At 50.2% G+C, this 19,474-nt stretch overlaps 1 protein-coding gene across 1 annotated transcript in view; it reads right to left on the reverse strand.

The window, feature by feature from the left end:
• The window catches only part of MASP2 (mannan binding lectin serine peptidase 2), a 30,482-nt gene extending 11,606 nt beyond the window's left edge, over positions 1 to 18,876 (reverse strand). The window contains exons 1-7 of the mRNA XM_038747221.1: positions 18,652 to 18,876; positions 17,695 to 17,911; positions 15,882 to 16,059; positions 13,819 to 13,950; positions 6,115 to 6,311; positions 3,800 to 3,947; positions 1,442 to 1,560 (exon numbers count right to left, since the gene is read on the reverse strand). Of these exons, the coding sequence (XP_038603149.1) occupies positions 1,442 to 1,560; positions 3,800 to 3,947; positions 6,115 to 6,311; positions 13,819 to 13,950; positions 15,882 to 16,059; positions 17,695 to 17,911; positions 18,652 to 18,656 (996 nt within the window). The 5' untranslated portion in view covers positions 18,657 to 18,876. The remainder of the gene's footprint in view (positions 1 to 1,441; positions 1,561 to 3,799; positions 3,948 to 6,114; positions 6,312 to 13,818; positions 13,951 to 15,881; positions 16,060 to 17,694; positions 17,912 to 18,651) is intronic.
• Positions 18,877 to 19,474: the final 598 nt, after the last annotated feature.

Consider the following 19,474-nt stretch of genomic DNA (forward strand, 5'->3'; position numbering starts at 1 on the left):
GAGGTCACCAAGGGAGTGAGTGTAGATCAAGAACAGAAGGGGACCAAGCACTGAACCTTGGAGAACCCCCACAGTAAGGGGATGGGAGGGGGAGGAGGAGTCTGCAAAAGAAACTGAGAATGAACGACCGGAAAGATAAGAGGAGAACCAGGAGAGGACAGAGTCTGTGAAGCCAAGGTCGGATAGCGTGTTAAGGAGAAGGGGGTGGTCCACAGTGTCGAAGGCAGCCGAGAGGTCGAGGAGGATTAGGATAGAGGAGGAGCCATTGAATTTGGCAAGCAGGAGGTCGTTGGTGACCTTTGAGAGGGCAGTTTCCGTGGAATGTAGGGGACGGAAGCCAGACTGGAGGGGGTCGAGGAGAGAGTTGGTGTTGAGGAATTCGAGGCAGCGCGTGTAGACGACTCGTTCAAGGAGTTTGGAAAGGAATGGTAGGAGGGAGATGGGGCGATAACTAGAAGGTGAGGTGGGGTCAAGAGAGGGTTTTTTTAGGATGGGAGAGACATGGGCATGTTTGAAGGCAGAGGGGAAGGAACCAGTGGAGAGTGAGTGGTTGAAGATGGAAGTTAAGGAGGGGAGAAGGGACAGAGCGAGAGATTTCATGAGATGAGAGGGAATGGGGTCAGAAGCACAGGTGGCCGGAGTAGCACTTGAGAGGAGAGAGGAACTCTTGAGGATGCATCAGGAATTTCTGATCCATCAACAACTGCCCTTCCACTTCCTGGGGGAAGATTGGGGAGGTTGGGAAGAAACAAAGCATGGAGCACTTCGAGTTCCTGCCCCTTCCCCAAACCCCACAATCCACGAGGCCATCTTTCTCTCCGGCAGGTCAGTGCTCCTCACCACGTGGCCCAGCCCCTACACAAGCCCTTCAGCTCGGGGCAAACAGCTATAGAAAATTAAGCAGTTGAAAAAGTTTCACACCATGTGAAAAGCGCCTCACCTTCCTTTTCTCCCGCCCTTCCATAGAACAGTGGAATGCCTAGCTATCACTTCAGCGTTATTACTTTTTAGTACAGGGACTTGCTGACAGTTTTGAAAAACACAAAAGCAACACGCTAATCTTCTATCTGTGCCACTAAAACCACCAACTAAGCATTGTTTCAAACGATACTCCCCGTCCCTAACCAGGGATCGCTATTTATAACTTCGCAGCATCCACTATTTCCAAAGGGCCTCTAATTGGGTGTGGACCCCAGAGTTGGAGAGGGGTCATCTTCGAGGCCAGGAGCTGTCCTCAATTTAGTGCAAGTTGGTGGAATTCTGTGGGAATGAGGTCAGTAACCGATTCTTCTGGAAGCATCCCTCCAACAGGCTCCTCCCTAAGTGGGTGTCAGAGAGGAAATAATCCTTACCTGCTGTTAATCCCAGGCCTTCGGTGATTGCCTAGGAAGAGTGAATCCTCCAGCTCTCTAAAAGAAACACTGGTCTTGCATTAACTTACTTGTAAGAGTACGTAGCCCCTGATGCAGGAGAGGGAGAAGTGGTCCTTCACAATATATTCTGGTTGCAGTGGGGAGATGTGACCATTGGGTGGCGCTCCAGGTTTAGGGCATGGCAAGGCTGCAACGTAGTGGAAAGTGGAAAATGGAAAATATTAGTTGGATAGTCCACGTGGAAGTTGACCTTGGGCCGAAAAATTATAAATTAAAATAACACCGGATGCATACATCACCCACCCGCAAACTTGGAATAAAACACATTTGTCCTGTTCCCACAAGGTACCAGACAGAGAGGACACATTTATCCTGTTCCCACAAGGTACGCGACAGAGAGGACCGCTTTCAGGCTGGGAATGTATTACATTAATAATAATAATAATAATGGCCTTGATTAAGCGCTTACTATTGGGCCGAAAAATTATAAAAATTATAAATTAAAATAATGCCGGTTGTGTACATCACCCACCCGCAAACTTGGAATAAAACTCGTACCACAAGGTACGAGACAGAGAGGACACATTTATCCTGTTCCCACAAGGTACGCGACAGAGAGGACCGCTTTCAGGCTGGGAATGTATTACATTAATAATAATGGCCTTTATTCCGCGCTTACTACGTGCAAAGCACTGTTCTAAGCGCTGGGGAGGTTACAAGGTGATCAGGCTGGGGAGGGGCTCTCAGTCTTAATCCCCATTTTACAGATGAGGGGACTGAGGCCCAGAGAAGTTAAGTGCCTTTCCCCAAGTCACACAGCTGACCAATGGCGGAGCTAGGATTTGAACCCATGACCTCTGACTCCAAAGCCCGGGCTCTTTCCACTGAGCCACGCTGATCTTTTGGAGAAGCAGTGTATATAGCAGTATATTGGTATATTGGAAGTATTACTAGAACAGTTCACAAACTGTTACAAGTAGTAGTCTCACAAACATACCATTTAAGTAATTGTACTCTCCCAAGCGCCTAGTAGAGTGCTCTGCACATAGTAAGTGCTCAGTAAATACAGTTGATTGATGGAGATCCCATCCATCCTCAGCAGAGGGAATGTGGGGCCACCTGGGAGCTCAGAAAAGGTTCATGCCCAGAGTCAGTCAGTCGTATTTACTGAGTGCTTACTGTGTACAGAGCACTGTACTGAGCGCTTGGGGGAATATAATAATAAACAGACATATTCCCTGCCTACAACGAGCTTACTGTCTAGAGGGAGAGACAGATATTAATATAAATAAATAAAATTATGGATATTCATTGTCATATTGATTGTGCACTTACTGTGTGCAGAGCACTGTACTAAGCGCTTGGAAAGTACAATCCGGGCAACAGATAGAGATAATCCCTACCCAACAACGGGTTCAGCGTGGCTCAGTGGAAAGAGCCCGGGCTTTGGAGTCAGAGGTCATGGGTTCAAATCCCAGCTCTGCCAATTGTCAGCTGTGTGACTTTGGGCAAGTCACTTAACTTCTCCGTGCCTCAGTTACCTCATCTGTAAAATGGGGATTAAGACTGTGAGCCCCCTATGGGACAACCTGATCTCCTTGTAACCTCCCCAGCGCTTTGAACAGTGCTTTGCACCTAGTAAGCACTTAATAAATGCCATCATCATTATTATTATTACTATTCATAAGTCTTGTGGGGCTAGTTGCAGGGACGAATAAAGGGAGCAAGTCAGAATGCCACATTAGGGAGTGGAAGAAAAGGAAAAGAGAGCTTAATCAGGGAAGGCCTCTTGGAGGAGATGTGCCCTCAATAAGGCTTTGAGGCTGGGGAGAGTAATTGTCAGGTATAATAATAATAATGGTATTTGTTAAGTGCTTACAATGTGCAAAGCACTGTTCTAAGTGCTGGGGTAGATACAAGGTGATCAGGCTGTCCCACAGTCTTAATCCCCATTTTACAGATGGGTAACTGAGTTCCCAGAGAAGTTAAGCGACTTGCCCAAAGTCACACAGCTGACGAGTGGTGGAGCCGGAATTAGAACCTGTGACCTCTGACTCCCAAGCCCGGGCTCTTTCCACTGAGCCACACTGCTCAAGAGGGTGGGTGTTCCAGGCCAGAGGCAGGATGTATGCGAGATCAAGATTCAGTGAGAGGGTTAGCATTAGAGGAATGAAGAGCGTGGGCTGAGTTATAGGGAGGTGAGGTAGGAGGGGGCAAGGTGACTGAGTGCTTTAAAGGTGACGGCAAGGAGTTTCTGTTGGATGCAGAGGTGGATGGGCAACCACTGAGGATTTTTGAGGAGTGGGGAGATGTGGCCGCACTTGGACAACCCTGAGTCAATCTCTGTGCACCAAATAATGCCCTAAAACAGCCCAGTTCCTTGGTGGCCCTTGAGAGGAGGTCTAGGAAACAGACTGCCCCCGTACCTGTGGTAATGTATTTGATCTTCCACCCGGTGTGGTCCCCAGAGTCATCAGTGATGAAGATGATATCCACAGTGTTGCTTTCCGTCTCGATTTGGGGGGGTAATGTCTGCCCGCAGAAAGGGCCGTACTCTCTTTTGCCTGTCTTGACCTGAAAAAGAAGAGTTGCAGAAGACTGACTTTTTCGGAGTGGTCTGTGCTCTCTTGAAGGGAAATTATTTATTTTACCCGTACATATCTATTCTATTTATTTTATTTTGTTAGTATGTTTGGTTTTGTTCTCTGTCTCCCCCTTTTAGACTGTGAGCCCACCGTTGGGTAGGGACTGTCTCTATATGTTGCCAACTTGGACTTCCCAAGCGCTTAGTACAGTGCTCTGCACACAGTAAGCGCTCAAATACGATTGATGATGATGAAGTGACAAACCCAAACACGTCAGCCAGCAAAGAATTGGGAGACACCGGTCCTGATGTCTTTTGTTTCGCCCCATCCCTTCCCACGTGTGTCGTGGGTGAATAGTCCAGTTTGAACTCTCGTTTCTGGTCAAGTATTAGACTCTCTCAAGCCCTGCATACAGTAAGTACTCAATTAATGATTGATTTTGGAAATTATCAGATCTTTAATATGTTCTAATTTTCTGAGCAAGAACCCATTTATTGGGCATTAAACTGCAACAGCATCTTCCAACTTGTCTTTAAGTTTCTCTGGGATTTTTGGAAGCTTAAAATGTCCCCCATCCAACCTCACTGTAGCTGTGTGTGATTCTCAGTCAGAAAACGTTCACCCTGAATGCCCTGTTCCAAAAACCTGCAACCTTGGTGATACCCTTCCCCTCCGCCCTGTCTTTCATCATCATCATCCATGGTGATTATTGAGCGCTATGTGCAGAGCACTGTAGTATGCTCTTGGGAGAGTGCAATACAAGAGTTGGAAGGCACGTTCCCTGCCTTCATCACTCACATTCAATCTACTGCTAAATTCTGCTAATTCTTCCTCCACAACATTTCCGGGAACTGCCCTTCCCTACCCCTCAAAACAGCTTCCACCTCTAAGCTCTGCTGAGAAACAGCATAGTCTAGTGGAAAATGAGCCTTGGGTTCTAATCCCGACTCTGCCACATGTCTGCTGGGTAATAATAATAATAAATAATAATGATGGCGTTTATTAAGCACTTACTATGTGCAAAGCACTGTTCTAAGCGCTGGGGAGGTTACAAGGTGAGGAGGTTGTCCCACGTGGGGCTCACAGTCTTAATCCCCACTTTACAGATGAGGTAACTGAGGAACGGAGACGTGAAGTGACTTGCCCAAAGTCACGCAGCTGACAGTTGGCGGAGCCGGGATTTGAACCCATGACCTCTGACTCCAAAGCCCGGGCTCTTTCCACTGAGCCGCGCTGTAATCTTGGGCAAGTCACTTAACTTGCCTCATCTATAAAATGGGATTTAAATCCTGACCCCTCCTACTTACACTGTGAGCCCCAGGTGGGACACGTATTAACTTGTATCTACCCCAAGGCATAGAACAGTTCTTGGCTCATAATAAGCACTTAACAAGTACCATAATAATCATCATAATTTTATTAATAAAAAATAATAATCATAATTAGACTGCTGTTTAAGCCTCTCCTCCCTTCAGTCTATATTCCACACTGCCAGCCCAATCATCTTTTTGAAGCATTATTGTGCGCTCGTTTCCTCACTCCTCAGACACCTTCTTTGGCTTCTCATTTCCCGCTGCATCAAGCAAAATCTCCTCACAAGTGGATTCAAGGGTCTCCACCAACTCTTCCCCATCCAGCAGAACAGTTTTCTGTACCTGCTAACCCCCAGCCCGCACCCTTTTCCTCCCAGCTCACCTAACTCTTCCTCACTCTTGATTCTCCCACCTCCAGCCTCTCATACATATTATTCCCTAGCCTTTATCTCCCCCCATCTCCCTGCCCAAATTGCCCAGCTCCCAACTCTCCCTATCTTCAAAGCCCTCCTAAAATGTCATCTTCTCCAGGAGGCCTTTCCCAAATAATTCACTGCAGCTCAATAGCATCAGCCCAAAAGTCATTCTTGGCCCTTTTGTAACTATAATTGGTATTAATATGCATATTTTAATTCGGATTTTCATTTGTATACTTATTCTTCCGTATCCTGATGAACTTGAACTTTCTCTTACATAATAATAGTGATGGTATTTGTTAAGCGCTATGTGCTTACTATGCTCTATTGGTACAGTACTATGTTCAATAAATATCACCGATTGATCGGTTCTGTAGAGAGCTGGAGTAACGAACCAGCCTGTTGCAGGGAACCCTGGGGCACCAACCTTAAGGGTGTCATAGGGACACAGGGCCTTTTCATGAGTTTCCACATCAAAGGATTCCACAAATTCCAGGATGATGCTGAACCCATCTTCCACTCGGATGCTGTAGCTGCAGTTGGAGAGTTTGGGGTACCCCTTGGGGTAATCAGGGCTTGTAATCACGCCGGATCTTTCAGAGAGAACCAGGCCCGTGCATTTTGCTGAGAAGAAAGCAGAACAGGGTGACAGTGACCACGAATCCCTTCAAATCACAGCCATCTCATTTGTCCTTCAAGACTTCCTCTCTTTCCATCGCAGAGTAAAGGCCTGGGGCTACCTCTGCCCAGGAAGTCTGGTCTCAGAAGCAGAGTGAAGGGAGCCGAGTAGAAACTTGGACTAATAACCAACTGCATGGCAGGTAACGTGAGGCGAAGGGCTGAGACATACCTGGTGAGAAGTGGCGTAGCCTAGGGAATGAGTAACCACTTGGGAGTCAGAGCACCTGGGTTCCTTTGTTCATTCATTCAATCATATTCATTGAATGCTTACTGTGTGCAGAGCACTGTACTAAGTGCTTGGAAAGTACCATTCGGCAACAGAGATAATCCCTACCCAACAATGGGCTCACAGTCTAGAAGGGGGAGACAGACAACAAAACGAAACAAGTAGGCATCAATAGCATCAAAATAGATAAATAGAATTATAGATATATAAACATCATTAATAGAATAAATAGAATAATAAATATGTATAAATATACACAAGTGCTGTGGGCAGGGAGGGGGTAGAGCAGAGGGAGGGAGTAGGGGCGATGGGGAGGGGAGGAGGAGCAGAGAAAAGGGGGGCTCAGTCTGGGAAGGCCTCCTGGAGGAGGTGAGCTCTCAGCAGGGCTTTGAGGGGGGGAAGAGAGCTAGTTTGGCGGATGGGAGGAGGGAGGGCATTCCAGGCCAGAGGGAGGACGTGGGCCGGGGGTCGACGGTGGGACAGGCGAGAATGAGGCACAGTGAGGAGGAGAGCGGCAGAGGAGCGGAGGGCGTGCGCTGGGCTGGAGAAGGAGAGAAGGGAGGTGAGGTAGGAAGGGGTAAGGTGATGGAGAGCTTTGAAGCCAATAATGAGGAGTTTCTGCTTCATGCAAAGGTTGATAGGCAACCACTGGAGATTTTTGAGGAAGGGGGTGACATGCCCAGAGCGTTTCTATAGAAAGATGAGCTGGGCAGCAGAGTGAAGTATAGACTGAAGCGGGGAGAGACAGGAGGTTGGGAGATCAGAAAGGATGGTGATGCAGTAATCCAATTGGGATATGACGAGAGGTTGTACCAACAAGGTAGAGGTTTGAATGGAGAGGAAAGGGCAGGTCTTGGCGATGTTGTGAAGGTGAGACCGGCAGGTTTTGGTGACGGATCGGATCTGTGGGGTGAATGAGAGAGCGGAGTCGAGGATGACACCAAGGTTGCGGGCTTGTGAGACGGAAAGGAGGGTAGTGATGGGAAAGTCAGGGAGAGGACAGGGTTTGGGAGGGAAGATAAGGAGCTCAGTCTTGGACATGTTGAGCTTTAGGTGGTGGGCGGACAACCAGGTGGAGATGTCTTGAAGGCAGGAGAAGATATGAGCCTGGAGGGAGAAAGAATGGGAGGAGATGTAGATTTGAGTGTCATCTGCGTAGAGACCATAGTTTAAGCCATTGGAGCAAATGAGTCCACCAAGGGAGTGAGTATAGACAGAGAACAGAAGGGGACCAAGTACTGACCCTTGAGGAACCCCTGCAGTTAAGGGATGGGAGGGGGAGGAGGAGCCCGCGAAGGAGACTGAGAATGAATGGCCAGAGAGATAAGAGGAGAACCAGGAAAGGCTAGAGTCCGTGAAGCCAAGGTTGGATGACATGTTGAGGAGAAGGGGATGCTCGACAGTGTCAAAGGCAGCTGAGAGGTAGAAGCTGGGAGGAGGTTAGGGCAGCCTCCACCCGTCCACAGGGCCTCTGGCTCCTCAAAATAGGGGAGAAGTTTGGGGGCCAAGTAGGAGTAAGATGCTCTGAACTGCTTAGCTCAAAGAGAGCATCCCCCTGAGAAAAGGAGGAATGATCTGTCTCCAGCCCAGTTTTAAGGTCAGGGGTGAAGAGAGAGGGAGGTTCTTGTCAGCTTCCAGGTCAGTCCTCTTCCTGGTTGAGCTTGAGAGAGGATGGGGAAGCCACTTGTTTCTTTCACCACTGATGCCCCAATTCAAGAGCCAGGACAACTAGGACTGCTGGGCCTTTGGTGAGGCAGCTCACTGGAAAAGAAGACTCCCAGGCCCAGCGGCAAGTTTGCCAGGTTGAATCAGAAAGTGCAGGGACTTGTCCAGGGAGGGCATCATTAAAATCTTCCCCGGAGGGAAGGAAATTCCCACACATTCCCTCTCATGGAATCCCAGAGCCGGCAGGAATTTAGAGAGGACAACTGGCCCCAACCCTAGTCTCCAAGACCACCCAAAAAAGATGGATGCCACTTCTCTTTTAGAAAGCTAGAACGTCTTCCATCTTCATATCTGACAATTACACTCCCCCTGCCTTTCAAAGCCTTATTGAAGGCTCATCTCCTGAGCCACCTTTTCCTTTTCTTCCACTCCCTTCGGTGTCACCCTGACTTGCTCCATTTACTCATCCCCCTCCCAGCCCTACAGCACTTATGTACATAGCCGTGATTTATTTATATTAATGTCTGTCTCCCACTCTAGACAGCTAGCTCATTTTGGGCAGAGAATGCACCTGTTACATTGTACTCTCCCAAGAACTTGGTACAGTGCTCTGAACACAGTAAGCACTCAATAAATGTAATTGATTGAGGGACAGCACCACATTTTCCTCCAGTCACCCTTTATGGGCTGTCTCCCTGTCACGGGTCACTAATTTTTCTCATTCAGTCAATTCTCCAGCATGAACCAACCTTGACGCTCAGGCAGATGGTCCTTCCTGATGTCTGACTTCCACCTGTCTTGCTGCAGTTTCAGTCCCTTGATGCCCCATGGATTCCAGTACCGGCAGCCGGAGTTTATAAGCCAGGCATCTTAGAGCAGCTCAAGGCTCACAGAAGATATTCAAACCCCTTCATTTTCGGCTCTTTTGTCACGGTATTCGTTAAACACTTACTATTTGTCAAACACAGTTCTCTAAGCACCGGGGGTAGATCCAAATTTATCAGGTTGGATGCAGTCCCCGTCCCACCTAGGGCTCATTATCTGAGTAGGAGGAAATATGATTTAGTCCCCATTTTACAGTTGAAGAAACTGAGGCACAGAGAATTTAAGTGACTTGTCCAAGGTCACACACAACAAGCACTCGGCAGAGCTGGGTTTAGAACACAGGTCCTCTGACTCCTGTGCTGCTTTCACGAGGCCACCCTGCTCCTCTAGCACCCTGAGGATTTCCTTGCTCTTTGAACTGCAAAAAATGGAAGGTTTTCAAGCTCCAATTTCTCCAGCTTTCACCTGCACCTTGTCCCCTTCCCAGGATTCACTTAATCTAGAGACACCTGGATTTCCTGCTGCTGAGGCATAGTAATCAGCTGATCTAGGTGGGATGTGTACCCAAATCTTTTTCTTTTATTTTTCCTTCCACCCTCACCATCTGCAGAGTCAATCCGAGGCTGGCTCCATCTTTCCTTTCTCTCCTTTTCTCTTGAGTTTATGCCTCTTCCCCTCCCACCTTAAACTTCAAGGTTTCCTCTGGCATTCTCTGCTCTGCACCTCCCAGAACCGCACCAGGCCTTTGGACATGATCAAAGAGCCACTCTGAGGTTCCCCACTCCATCCATCCTCTAGACTCTAAGCTTGGAAGCAGCGTGGCTCAGTGGAAAGAGCCCGGGCTTTGGATTCGGAGGTCATCGGATCAAATCCCGGCTCCGCCACTTGTCAGCTGTGGGACTTTGGGCAAGTCACTTCACTTCTCTGGGCCTCAGTTCCCTCATCTGTAAAATGGGGATTAAGACTGTGAGCCCGCCGTGGGACAACCTGATCAGCTTGTAAACTCCCCAGTGCTTAGAACAGTGCTCTGCACATAGTACTTAATAAATGCCATCATCATCATTGTTGTGGGCAGGGAATGTGTTTGCCAACTCTGTTGTATTATACTCTCCCAAGCGCTTAGTTCAGTGCTCTGCACACAGTAAGTGCTCAATAAATGCCATGCATTTATTTCTCGGGGAATATTTCTCAGGGAACATGGTTTGTACATATTTATTACTCTATTTATTTATTTATTTATTTATTTTACTTGTACATTTCTATCCTACTTATTTTATTTTGTTGGTATGTTTGGTTCTGTTCTCTGTCTCCCCCTTTTAGACTGTGAGCCCACTGTTGGGTAGGGACTGTCTCTATGTGATGCCAATTTGTACTTCCCAAGCGCTTAGTACAGTGCTCTGCACATAGTAAGCGCTCAATAAATACGATTGATTGATATTGATTTGTAGCTTCCATCTGGCCACACTGGGTTCTACCTAGGGCCTACTGGCCCCCCCACACCACCAGCCCAGACTCCCTCAAAGACTTCTGCTGCTTGGAGGATACACACTGTTAATGAGAAATGTACTGTTCCCTGCTATTTGTTTCCCTGATATTTGTTTCCCTGTTAGAGTGTTTGGCTCCTTGCAGCCAGGGAACACGTGTTATTCCATTCTTCACCAGAATCTAGTACTGTGCACTGTCGCAAATGGGTGCTCATTAAATGCTACTCCCACTACTATCATCAACATCATCAGTGGTAGTTACTGAGTGCTTACTTTGTGCAGAACACTGTACAAACCACTTGAGGGTACAATACAAGCAGCGTGAGAAGCAGCGTGGCTCGGTGGAAAGAATCAGAGGTCATGGGTTCAAATCCCAACTCCACCGCTTTCATTCATTCATTCATTCATTCAATCGTATTTATTTGGCGCTTACTGTGTGCAGAGCACTGTACTAAGCGCTTGGGAAGTAAAAGATGGCAGCATATAGAGACGGTCCTTTACCCAACAGTGGGCTCACAGTCTAGAAGGGGGAGACAGAGAACAAAACAAAACATATTAACAAAATAAAATAAATAGAATAAATACGTACAAATAAAATAGAGTAATAAATATGTACAAACATATATACAGGTGCTGTGGGGAGGGGAAGGAGGTAAGGCGGGGGGATTCATTCATTCATTCAATCGTATTTGTTGAGCACTTATGCTTGTCATCTTTGTGACTTTGGGCAAGTCACTTACCTTCTCTGTGCCTCAGTTACCTCATCTGTAAAATGGGGATTAAGACTGTGAGCCCCCCGTGGGACAACCTGATCACCTTGTAACCTCCCCAGTGCTTAGAACAGGGCTTTGCACATAACACACGCTTAATAAATGTCATTATAAATACAACAGAGTCGGTAGACCCATTCCCTGCCCACATTGAGCCTACGGCTACCGAGTTCTTTGCTCCACCAGAAAATGCCTCTCGACTTTCTGTTCCTTTCTGTATCACTACAGTCTTTCAGATGGCCAGAAAGATGATGCTACCCCTCCTGGGGCTCCCTTCATTATTTATCCAACTTTGGGGGTCTCTGCCTCTACCCTGGGGACAATGAAAAGTCTCTCCAACAGCATTCAAAGCCACTTTGAGCCCATCCCACTGCTACGGCTAGGAAAACTGCAGAGGCAGAGCGAGAGAGAGGCCAGGGACTGAGGAAAGGGGCTGTAAATCCTAGATTCCCTTGTCCCAGGGAGCAGTTGGCCAGGGCTACCTCTCAATAATAATAATAATAATGGTATTTGTTAAGCACTTACTATGTGCAAAGCACTGTTCTAAGCGCTGGGAAGTTTACAAGGTGATCAGGTCGTCCCACGGGGGGCGCTCACAGTTTTAATCCCCATTTTACAGATGAGGTAACTGAGGCCCAGAGAAGTGAAGTGACTAGCCCAAAGTCACACAGCTGACAGTTGGTAGAGCCGGGATTTGAACCGATGACCTCTGACTTCAAAGTCCGTGCTCTTTCCACTTAGCCACGCTGATGGCTACTGTAGAAGCAGCGTGGATTAGGGGAAAGAGCACAGGCTTGGGAGTCAGAAGTCATGGGTTCTAATCCCAACTCTGCCACTTAATAATAATAATAATAATAATGACATTTATTAAGCGCTTATTATGTGCAAAACACTGTTCTAAGTGCTGGGGAGGTTACAAGGTGATCAGGTTGTCCCACAGGGAGCTCACAGTATTGTCTGCTGTGTGACCTTGGGCGAGTCACTTGCCTTCTCTGTGCCTCAGTTCCCTCATCTGTAAAATGGCGATTAAGATTGTGAGCCCCACGTGAGACAACTTGATTACTTTGCATCTACCCCAGTGCTTAGAGTAGTGTTTGGCAAATAATAAGCACTTAGCAAATACCATCGTTATTATTATTATTACTCTTCTCTCCGTAAGGAGCAGGCTGCAGGCAGATCCCAGCGATCCAAGCTGCTGCAGCAGTCCTGTCTGGGTAGAACAAGTTTTCCAACTGCCCAAGATGCTGCCATCAGTGTCTCTCACTAGTCCCAGAGGTTTAGCTACATTGTGGTTTGGAGAATTAAGTCCCCCACATAGGAGATGGTGGCCAGCATCTCTCTCCGCCCCTGGACCCAGTCCCATCCGAGATCCCTCCCTCCCTTTCCATCTGCCTGTGAGTTTAGATCGGATCCCCAGAGGGAATCCCGGAATGCTGAAGTTCTGGACTTCAGGGGCCTTCTTGGCATCCCTCCCAGCCCCTGGACCCAGTTACAAAGAGAGGCCTTAGGCAACAGCTGGCTGAGAACAGGAAAAGCCCTTTTATTGTCTAACCAACCGGAAGCGGGATCTGACCGAAAGCAGACAGGTCCTGAGGCCTCTGACCGGCTGAAGGGCCCCTGTCTTGCTTTCTGCCTAAGGGAAAGGGCGTTTAGTTATCTTGTGCTGGAAAACAAAGACAAAAAAAAAAAAGAGCCCAGTCAGCTGGAGCTTAAAAGATGGGGTTGGGGGGCAACCTCAGAGGAGCCACACTGGCCCTGAGGGGCTTTAGGGGAAGATTCCTGAGTCTCCCCGGGAAAAGGCAGGGCAGGGGGTCTCCTTATTCCCATCCCTGATTCTCCCCGGCTTGGCAGGATGAGGGTGAGCACTGAGTTCTCTGCCCAAGCCTGAGCCATAGAGGACATCCAACCTCCACCACCACCCCCCCGACAAGAAGAAAAGAGAAGGGCCTCAGCCCCCATTGGAAACAAGAGCAGAAGGAACAGATCCAGAGGTTGGCTGGAACCCCAGCCTCAGATGCCCCATCCCCTCACCCCTCCGGGAGGCTGTTTCTGAAAGGACACCAGACATGGCTGACAGGGTTGAGTCCTCTCCCCAGATCACCTTCCCTGCCAGGCCTCGGAGCCCCTCCTCCGCAGCTGGGGAGGGCTTTCGTTTGGCTCTTGTGCCCCAGAGCTGGCCAAATGCCAGGCGTTGGCTCTGAGCCCAGCAGCCGCCTCATGTCCAAGTCCCAGCAGCCTCTCCTGGGTTGAGTGGGCAAAGGAGTTGCCCAAGTTAATGGCCCGAAGGGCAGACAGGCCCCAGGGGCAGCGCTGTCCCCACGATCTCTTCCCCACCCACAACTCCCAGGCTCGAAGGGCAACCTCCAAGCTCGTCCCAGTAGGCCGGCTGGGCTACCCACCTCCCAACCAGGGGGCTCCGGGCTGGTGGCAGGAGGAGAAAAGTAAGGAGGGGGTTGGGGTAGCCGGTGGGAGTCTCTCACCCGAGCACGTCCGCTTGTCCCGGTGCAGGGTGTAGCCGAGCCGGCAGGAGCAGTAGAAGCCTCCCACGTGGTTGTGACAGTGGTGGTCGCAGATGGGCTCCCTGCCCGGCAAGGCGGCACACTCATCGACATCTGGGGGAGTCAAAGCCCCCCAAAGCCTTTTTTGAGCTAACGGTTTCCACCTTCCCCACCAAACACTGGCTCAGGCTACTTCCTGAGCCAGATTCCGGCTCAGATTCCGGAATCTTGGCTGGTATTTTATTTCCTCTCCTTGCCCTCTTGCTAGGAGAGTTAACCAGCAGTGACTAGAGGCAGTTGGCAGGAGGGCTCTACTGAGAGCTCACCTCTTCCGAGAGGCCTTCCCAGACTGAGCCCCCTTTTTCCTCTCCTCCTCCCCATCCCCCCTGCCCTACCTCCCCTTCCTCTCCCCACAGCTCCTCTATATATTCATTCAATCGTATTTATTGAGCTCTTACTGTGTGCAGAGCACCATACTAAGCACCTGCATATATGTTTGTACGGATTTATTGCTCTATTTATTTTACTTGTACATATTTCCTATTCTATTTATTTTGTTAATGATGTGCATTTAGCTTTAATTCTATTTGTTCTGACGACTTGACACCTGTCCACATGTTTTGTTTTGTTGTCTGTCTCCCCCTTCTAGACTGTGAGCCCGCTGTTGGGTAGGGACCATCTCTATATGTTGCCGACTTGTACTTCCCAAGCACTTAGTACAGTGCTCTGCACACAGTAAGTGCTCAATAAATACGATTGAATGAATGAAAGAATGAATGAGGGAGGAGGAGGACATGCATCCATCAGTGGTATTTAGTGAGCACATACTGTGTGCAGGGCTCTGTACTGAGAAGGGCCTGGATAATCCACAAAATGGACAACGAAGAGATGGTTGTGCGGCCGGGTTCTCTTCCAGGGAAGTCGAGGTTGAGCGTGGGGCCCGCTGAGAGGTGCTGGATCTAGGAAGCTCAAAGCCAGGCCTGCTTAGACTCTCCCCCCTCTCAGCTTGCAATGAGGTACGCGGTGCTGTGGGAGTGAGGAGGGGGCAGGCCTGATCACTCCCACTTCACAAGTGGGGAGCCCGGGGCCTCGAATGAGGGGGGCAAGTCCAACTCCTCAAGGACAGGTAGCGTATCTACAAACTCCATTTTACTCTCCCGAGCAGTGCTCTGCATGCAGTAATCAGTGGTATTTATTGAGCACTTACTGTGTGCAAAGCACTGATCTAAGCATTTGGGAGAGTACAATACAAATAGAGTTAGTTGGCAGACAACTGTCAACCCTGCCCATCCACAAGGAGCTTACAGTCTAGAGTGGGAGGCAGGCGGTGAAATAAATGATAGATGGGGAATGGCAGAGCCAAGGATATGTTCCCTCATCTGTCCTCAGTTCCCTCATCTGTAAAATGGAGATGAAGACTGTGATCCCCCCGTGGGACAACCTGATCACCTTGTAATCTCCCCAGTGCTTAGAACAGTGCTTTGCACATAGTAAGCACTTAATAAATGCCATCATCATTATTATTATTGTTATTATTATGCACCTAAGTGCTGTGGGGCTGGGGGTGGTTGAATGAGTGCTCAGTAAATACTACTGATTGACTGAATCCAGCTCTGGCTTCCAGCCCAGCTAGGTCTTCACCTGGCTAGTTCTGGCTTCTCTGGAGGTCTTAGCCCAAGCCCTTGGTAATGCTCTCTCCCTCTCACTTTAAATTGCAGCTCAAGGCCCACCTCCTCCAGGGAACCTTCCCTGATTGCCCCCCACCACCACACACAAACCAACTCTCCTACCCATCAGCCCAAATTGTGACCCCCTCCTTAAATTTGTACCCAGGAGCGTTGATTTTGGGTTGGTCCATCTTATCTCCTCTATCAGATGGGCTCCTGGTGGGGAAGGGAGCTGTCTCTTCCTTAGAGGGGATCACCGGCATGCAGTAGCGTGATGTGATCATCCCTCAGGGGCTCGCTAGATCTCCCCAGTGATGAGACTGTCCAGTCTGGGCGGTCGGTGGCTAAGGAGACCCCGGCCCCGCCGCAGAACCTCACCTTCCGCGGCGTAGAAGGCCTCGAAGCCGGTGAACGGCTTCTCGTTGGAGTAGTCCGAGCGGAAGGTCACAACCAGGCTGTTGCTGATGGATCGGAAAGTGCGGTTGCCGGGAGCCTGCTCCGTGTCGGTGCTCTCCTGCCCGCACAGCGTCACTAGCTCCTCGTCCCCAGAGCGCAGCTGTAGCCATATGGGGGGTGAGGAGGAGACACGGCGGGGAGATGATGTGCTTTCCCCAAGCCCAGGCCCCCTGCCACCCCGGGAGGGTCCTCAGGAAAGCCTCCTTGGACTCCTCTCCCCCCCCCAGCCCCACTGGGTAGAGGCCAGAGCACCCCAAGCTGCCTCATGGTCAGAGTGACCCAATGGGAGGGTCAGGGTTCTGCTGATTTTTTTCTGGGAACAACGCAAACTGTTTGTTTTTCCCCTGGAAAAGTCCCAAGTCCCAGGGCGCCCACCCGCAGTCCAAGCGATCAAACGCCCACCCACAGTCTAAGCGATCAATCGTATTTATTGAGCCCTGACTGTGTGCAGAGCACTGTCCTAAGCGCTTGGGAGAGTACAATATAACAGAGTTGGTAGACATGCTCCCTGCCCACATCATCATCATCATCAATCGTATTTATTGAGTGCTTACTGTGTGCAGAGCACTGTACTGAGTGCGTGGGAAGTACAAGTTGGCAACATATAGAGACAGTCCCTACCCAACAGTGGGCTCACAGTCTAAAAGGGGGAGGCAGAGAACAAAACCAAACATACTAACAAAATAAAATAAATAGAATAGATATGTACAAGTAAAATAAATAAATAAATAGAGTAACAAATATGTACAAACATATATACAGGGTGATATACCACCCTGTGGGATATACCCACAGTGAGCTTACAGTCTAGAGTGGAAGACAGAAGCAGCGTGACTAAGTGGAATGAGCACAGGCTTTGGAGTCAGAGGTCATGGGTTCAAATCCCAGCTCCGCCAACTGTCAGCTGTGTGACTTTGGGCAAGTCACTTAACTTCTCTGGGCCTCAGTTACCTCAGCTGTAAAATGGGGATTAAAACTGTGAGCCCCTCGTGGGACAACCTGATTACCTTGTAACCTCCCCAGAGCTTAGAACAGTGCTTTGCACATAGTAAGTGCTTAACAAATACCATTATCATCATCATCATCATCAAATAAATACATTTCGGGTATGGATGTAAGTGATGGGGGACTGAGGGAGGGGTGAAAAAAAGGGGAGCAAATCCAAGTACAGGGAGCATGGGAGAGATTGCATCTCCCCGCTCTCGGGTGCTTTTGGCTGGACTTACGCCCTCCCCACCCCCAAGCCTGGCAGCTGCAGTAGAGAAGCAGCGTGGCTCAGTGGAAAAGAGCACGGACTTTGGAGTCAGAGGTCATGGGTTCAAATCCCGGCTCCGCCACTTAGCTGTGTGGCTTTGGGCAAGCCACTTCACTTCTCTGGGCCTCCGTTCCCTCATCCGGAAAATGGGGATGAAGACTGTGATCCCCCCGTGGGACAACCTATCACCTTGTAACCTCCCCAGCGCTTAGAACAGTGAGCCCACTAGACAGTGAGCCTTCTAGACTGTGAGCTCACTGTTGGGTAGGGACCGTCTCTATATGTTGCCAGCGTGTACTTCCCAAGAGCTTAGTACAGTGCTCTGCACACAGTAAGCGCTCAATAAATACGATTGAATGAATGAACAGTGCTTTGCACGTAGTAAGCGCATCATCATCATTATTATTATTCTAATCATCCCACACCACACAGCCCAACTCAGTCCATGGGCCCACGGCCTGCCCCGTCCCACGGTACTACCTTCACGTAGTCATACTCGCAGAGGTAGGACAGCTCCAGGTTGAAGTGGGTGAAGTAAATCTTGATGATGTGGCCTGGGGGCACTGCCAGCTGCCAGCTCTTCTCCTTGTTATTGGGGTACTCGGCAGGGAAGCCAGGGGACGTGAGCCTCCCAAACATCTGCGGCCGAGGGGCGCCGGCCGCCGTGTGCCACACGGCTGCCAACAGGAGGCACAGCCTGGCCACCGGGGTAGGAATGGGGAGATAGCTGGGACCCGCCATGCTGAGCTGGCTGTGCCACTGCCACAGGCCCACGCACTCTTAGGCACGGAGGCAGGCACGCTGCCCCCGGCCCCGCTGCTGAGACAGGGGGGACCGGATGAGAAGGCACAGCCCCCGGACCCGCCACTCTCTCCCAGGCCCCTGCTCCCACCACTCTCCCCCAGTCCTTGCCCCCCAATCCCAGTTCAACCGCTCTCCCCCAGACTCCTGTTCCCACAACTCTCCCCCAAACCCCATTTCTTTCCCCAGACCCCACTCAGGCATTCTCCCCCCCAGCCCCAGCCCGCCGGCTCCCACCACTCTCCCCTGGTCTCCGCTTCTGCCCCACTCCTCCTCCAGCCCCCAACTCCCATCATTCCCCCCAGGCCCCTGCCCCACTATCTCCCAGCCCCCACTCAGGCCCTTCTCCCTCAACTCCTCCCCCACCCCATTCCCACCACCCTCCCCCTTCTCCCCCGGCCCCCTCCCCAACACCCAGTCCCTGTTCCCGCCCCACTCTCCCAGTATCTCAGCTAAAATCCATCCCAATGTCCAGAAGGGGTCAGGGGACCATTGTCCTGGTCAGGACTCGCTCTCTTCAGCCTTGGCAGCTGGCAAGCTCTGGGGAGGAGCCTCGCTCCACAACCCCCATAACTCCCACCCCACTTTCAGGGGGACAGGGATAAGGAATAAGGAGCCCCAGCCTGTTCCACTCACCTCATTGTCTCCAGATCCCGGTCGTTTCTGACCCCGGGCCGAGGTACTGCGTCCTCTCCGCTCCGTCGGTTAGGGAAGCGGTCGGGTCCACCTTTGGTCTGTTTGTCCACCTCTGACCTGCCAATCCTGGGAGCCACGAGTCTGCCGAGAGCCCCCGGACTCCTCTCCTCCTCTTCCCTGTCTCTGCTCCCATCTCTCCTCCTCCCCTTCTCACCCCCAGATATGTACTAGCCCACCGCAGGGCAGAGGGGAACTGGGGTGGGGGGCTGGGGAGATGGGGGAGACTTTGGCACGGAGGGCATGGAGGCAGAGGGAGCGAGGGGCCGGGCTGGGCAGACTGGGAGCAGGAGACCAACCCAGCAGTTGCCAGTTTCAGGCAAGGCCAGTTCTAGGCCACTGCGTAATTTCCCTGCTGAGCTGGCCCAGGGCGAGAGTGGAAGGCAGGGAACAGGGCAGGAGGAGACCCGAGCCTGAAGGGAGGGAGAGAGAGCAGGGGCAGAGATGGAGATCTGATGAATGGATGCTTACCCTGGATTTTAAGGAAGAGGGTTAGAGGAGATTGGAGTAGCAAGGTTGGACAAAGCCACGGGGCAAGAAATCAACTAACTGGTGACCTTTCCCTTTAATACCTTCACCTCGCCATGCTCCCTGACACCAAAAGGAATCTTCCTGGAGAGCCTTGTGACAGAGTGTTTTTTGTTTTTTTTCCTACCACACTAAAGCTTCCAAGGAGAAACTGAACCTTTCAATGTGAACCCTCTCTGGGTGCTGGCAGGAGGATGATGCTTAATTTGTTTTTTTCTGAGCCCCCAAAATGTGATGT

This window comes from Tachyglossus aculeatus, chromosome 5, assembly GCF_015852505.1.
Source record: "Tachyglossus aculeatus isolate mTacAcu1 chromosome 5, mTacAcu1.pri, whole genome shotgun sequence".
Taxonomy (NCBI): Eukaryota; Metazoa; Chordata; class Mammalia; order Monotremata; family Tachyglossidae; genus Tachyglossus; species Tachyglossus aculeatus.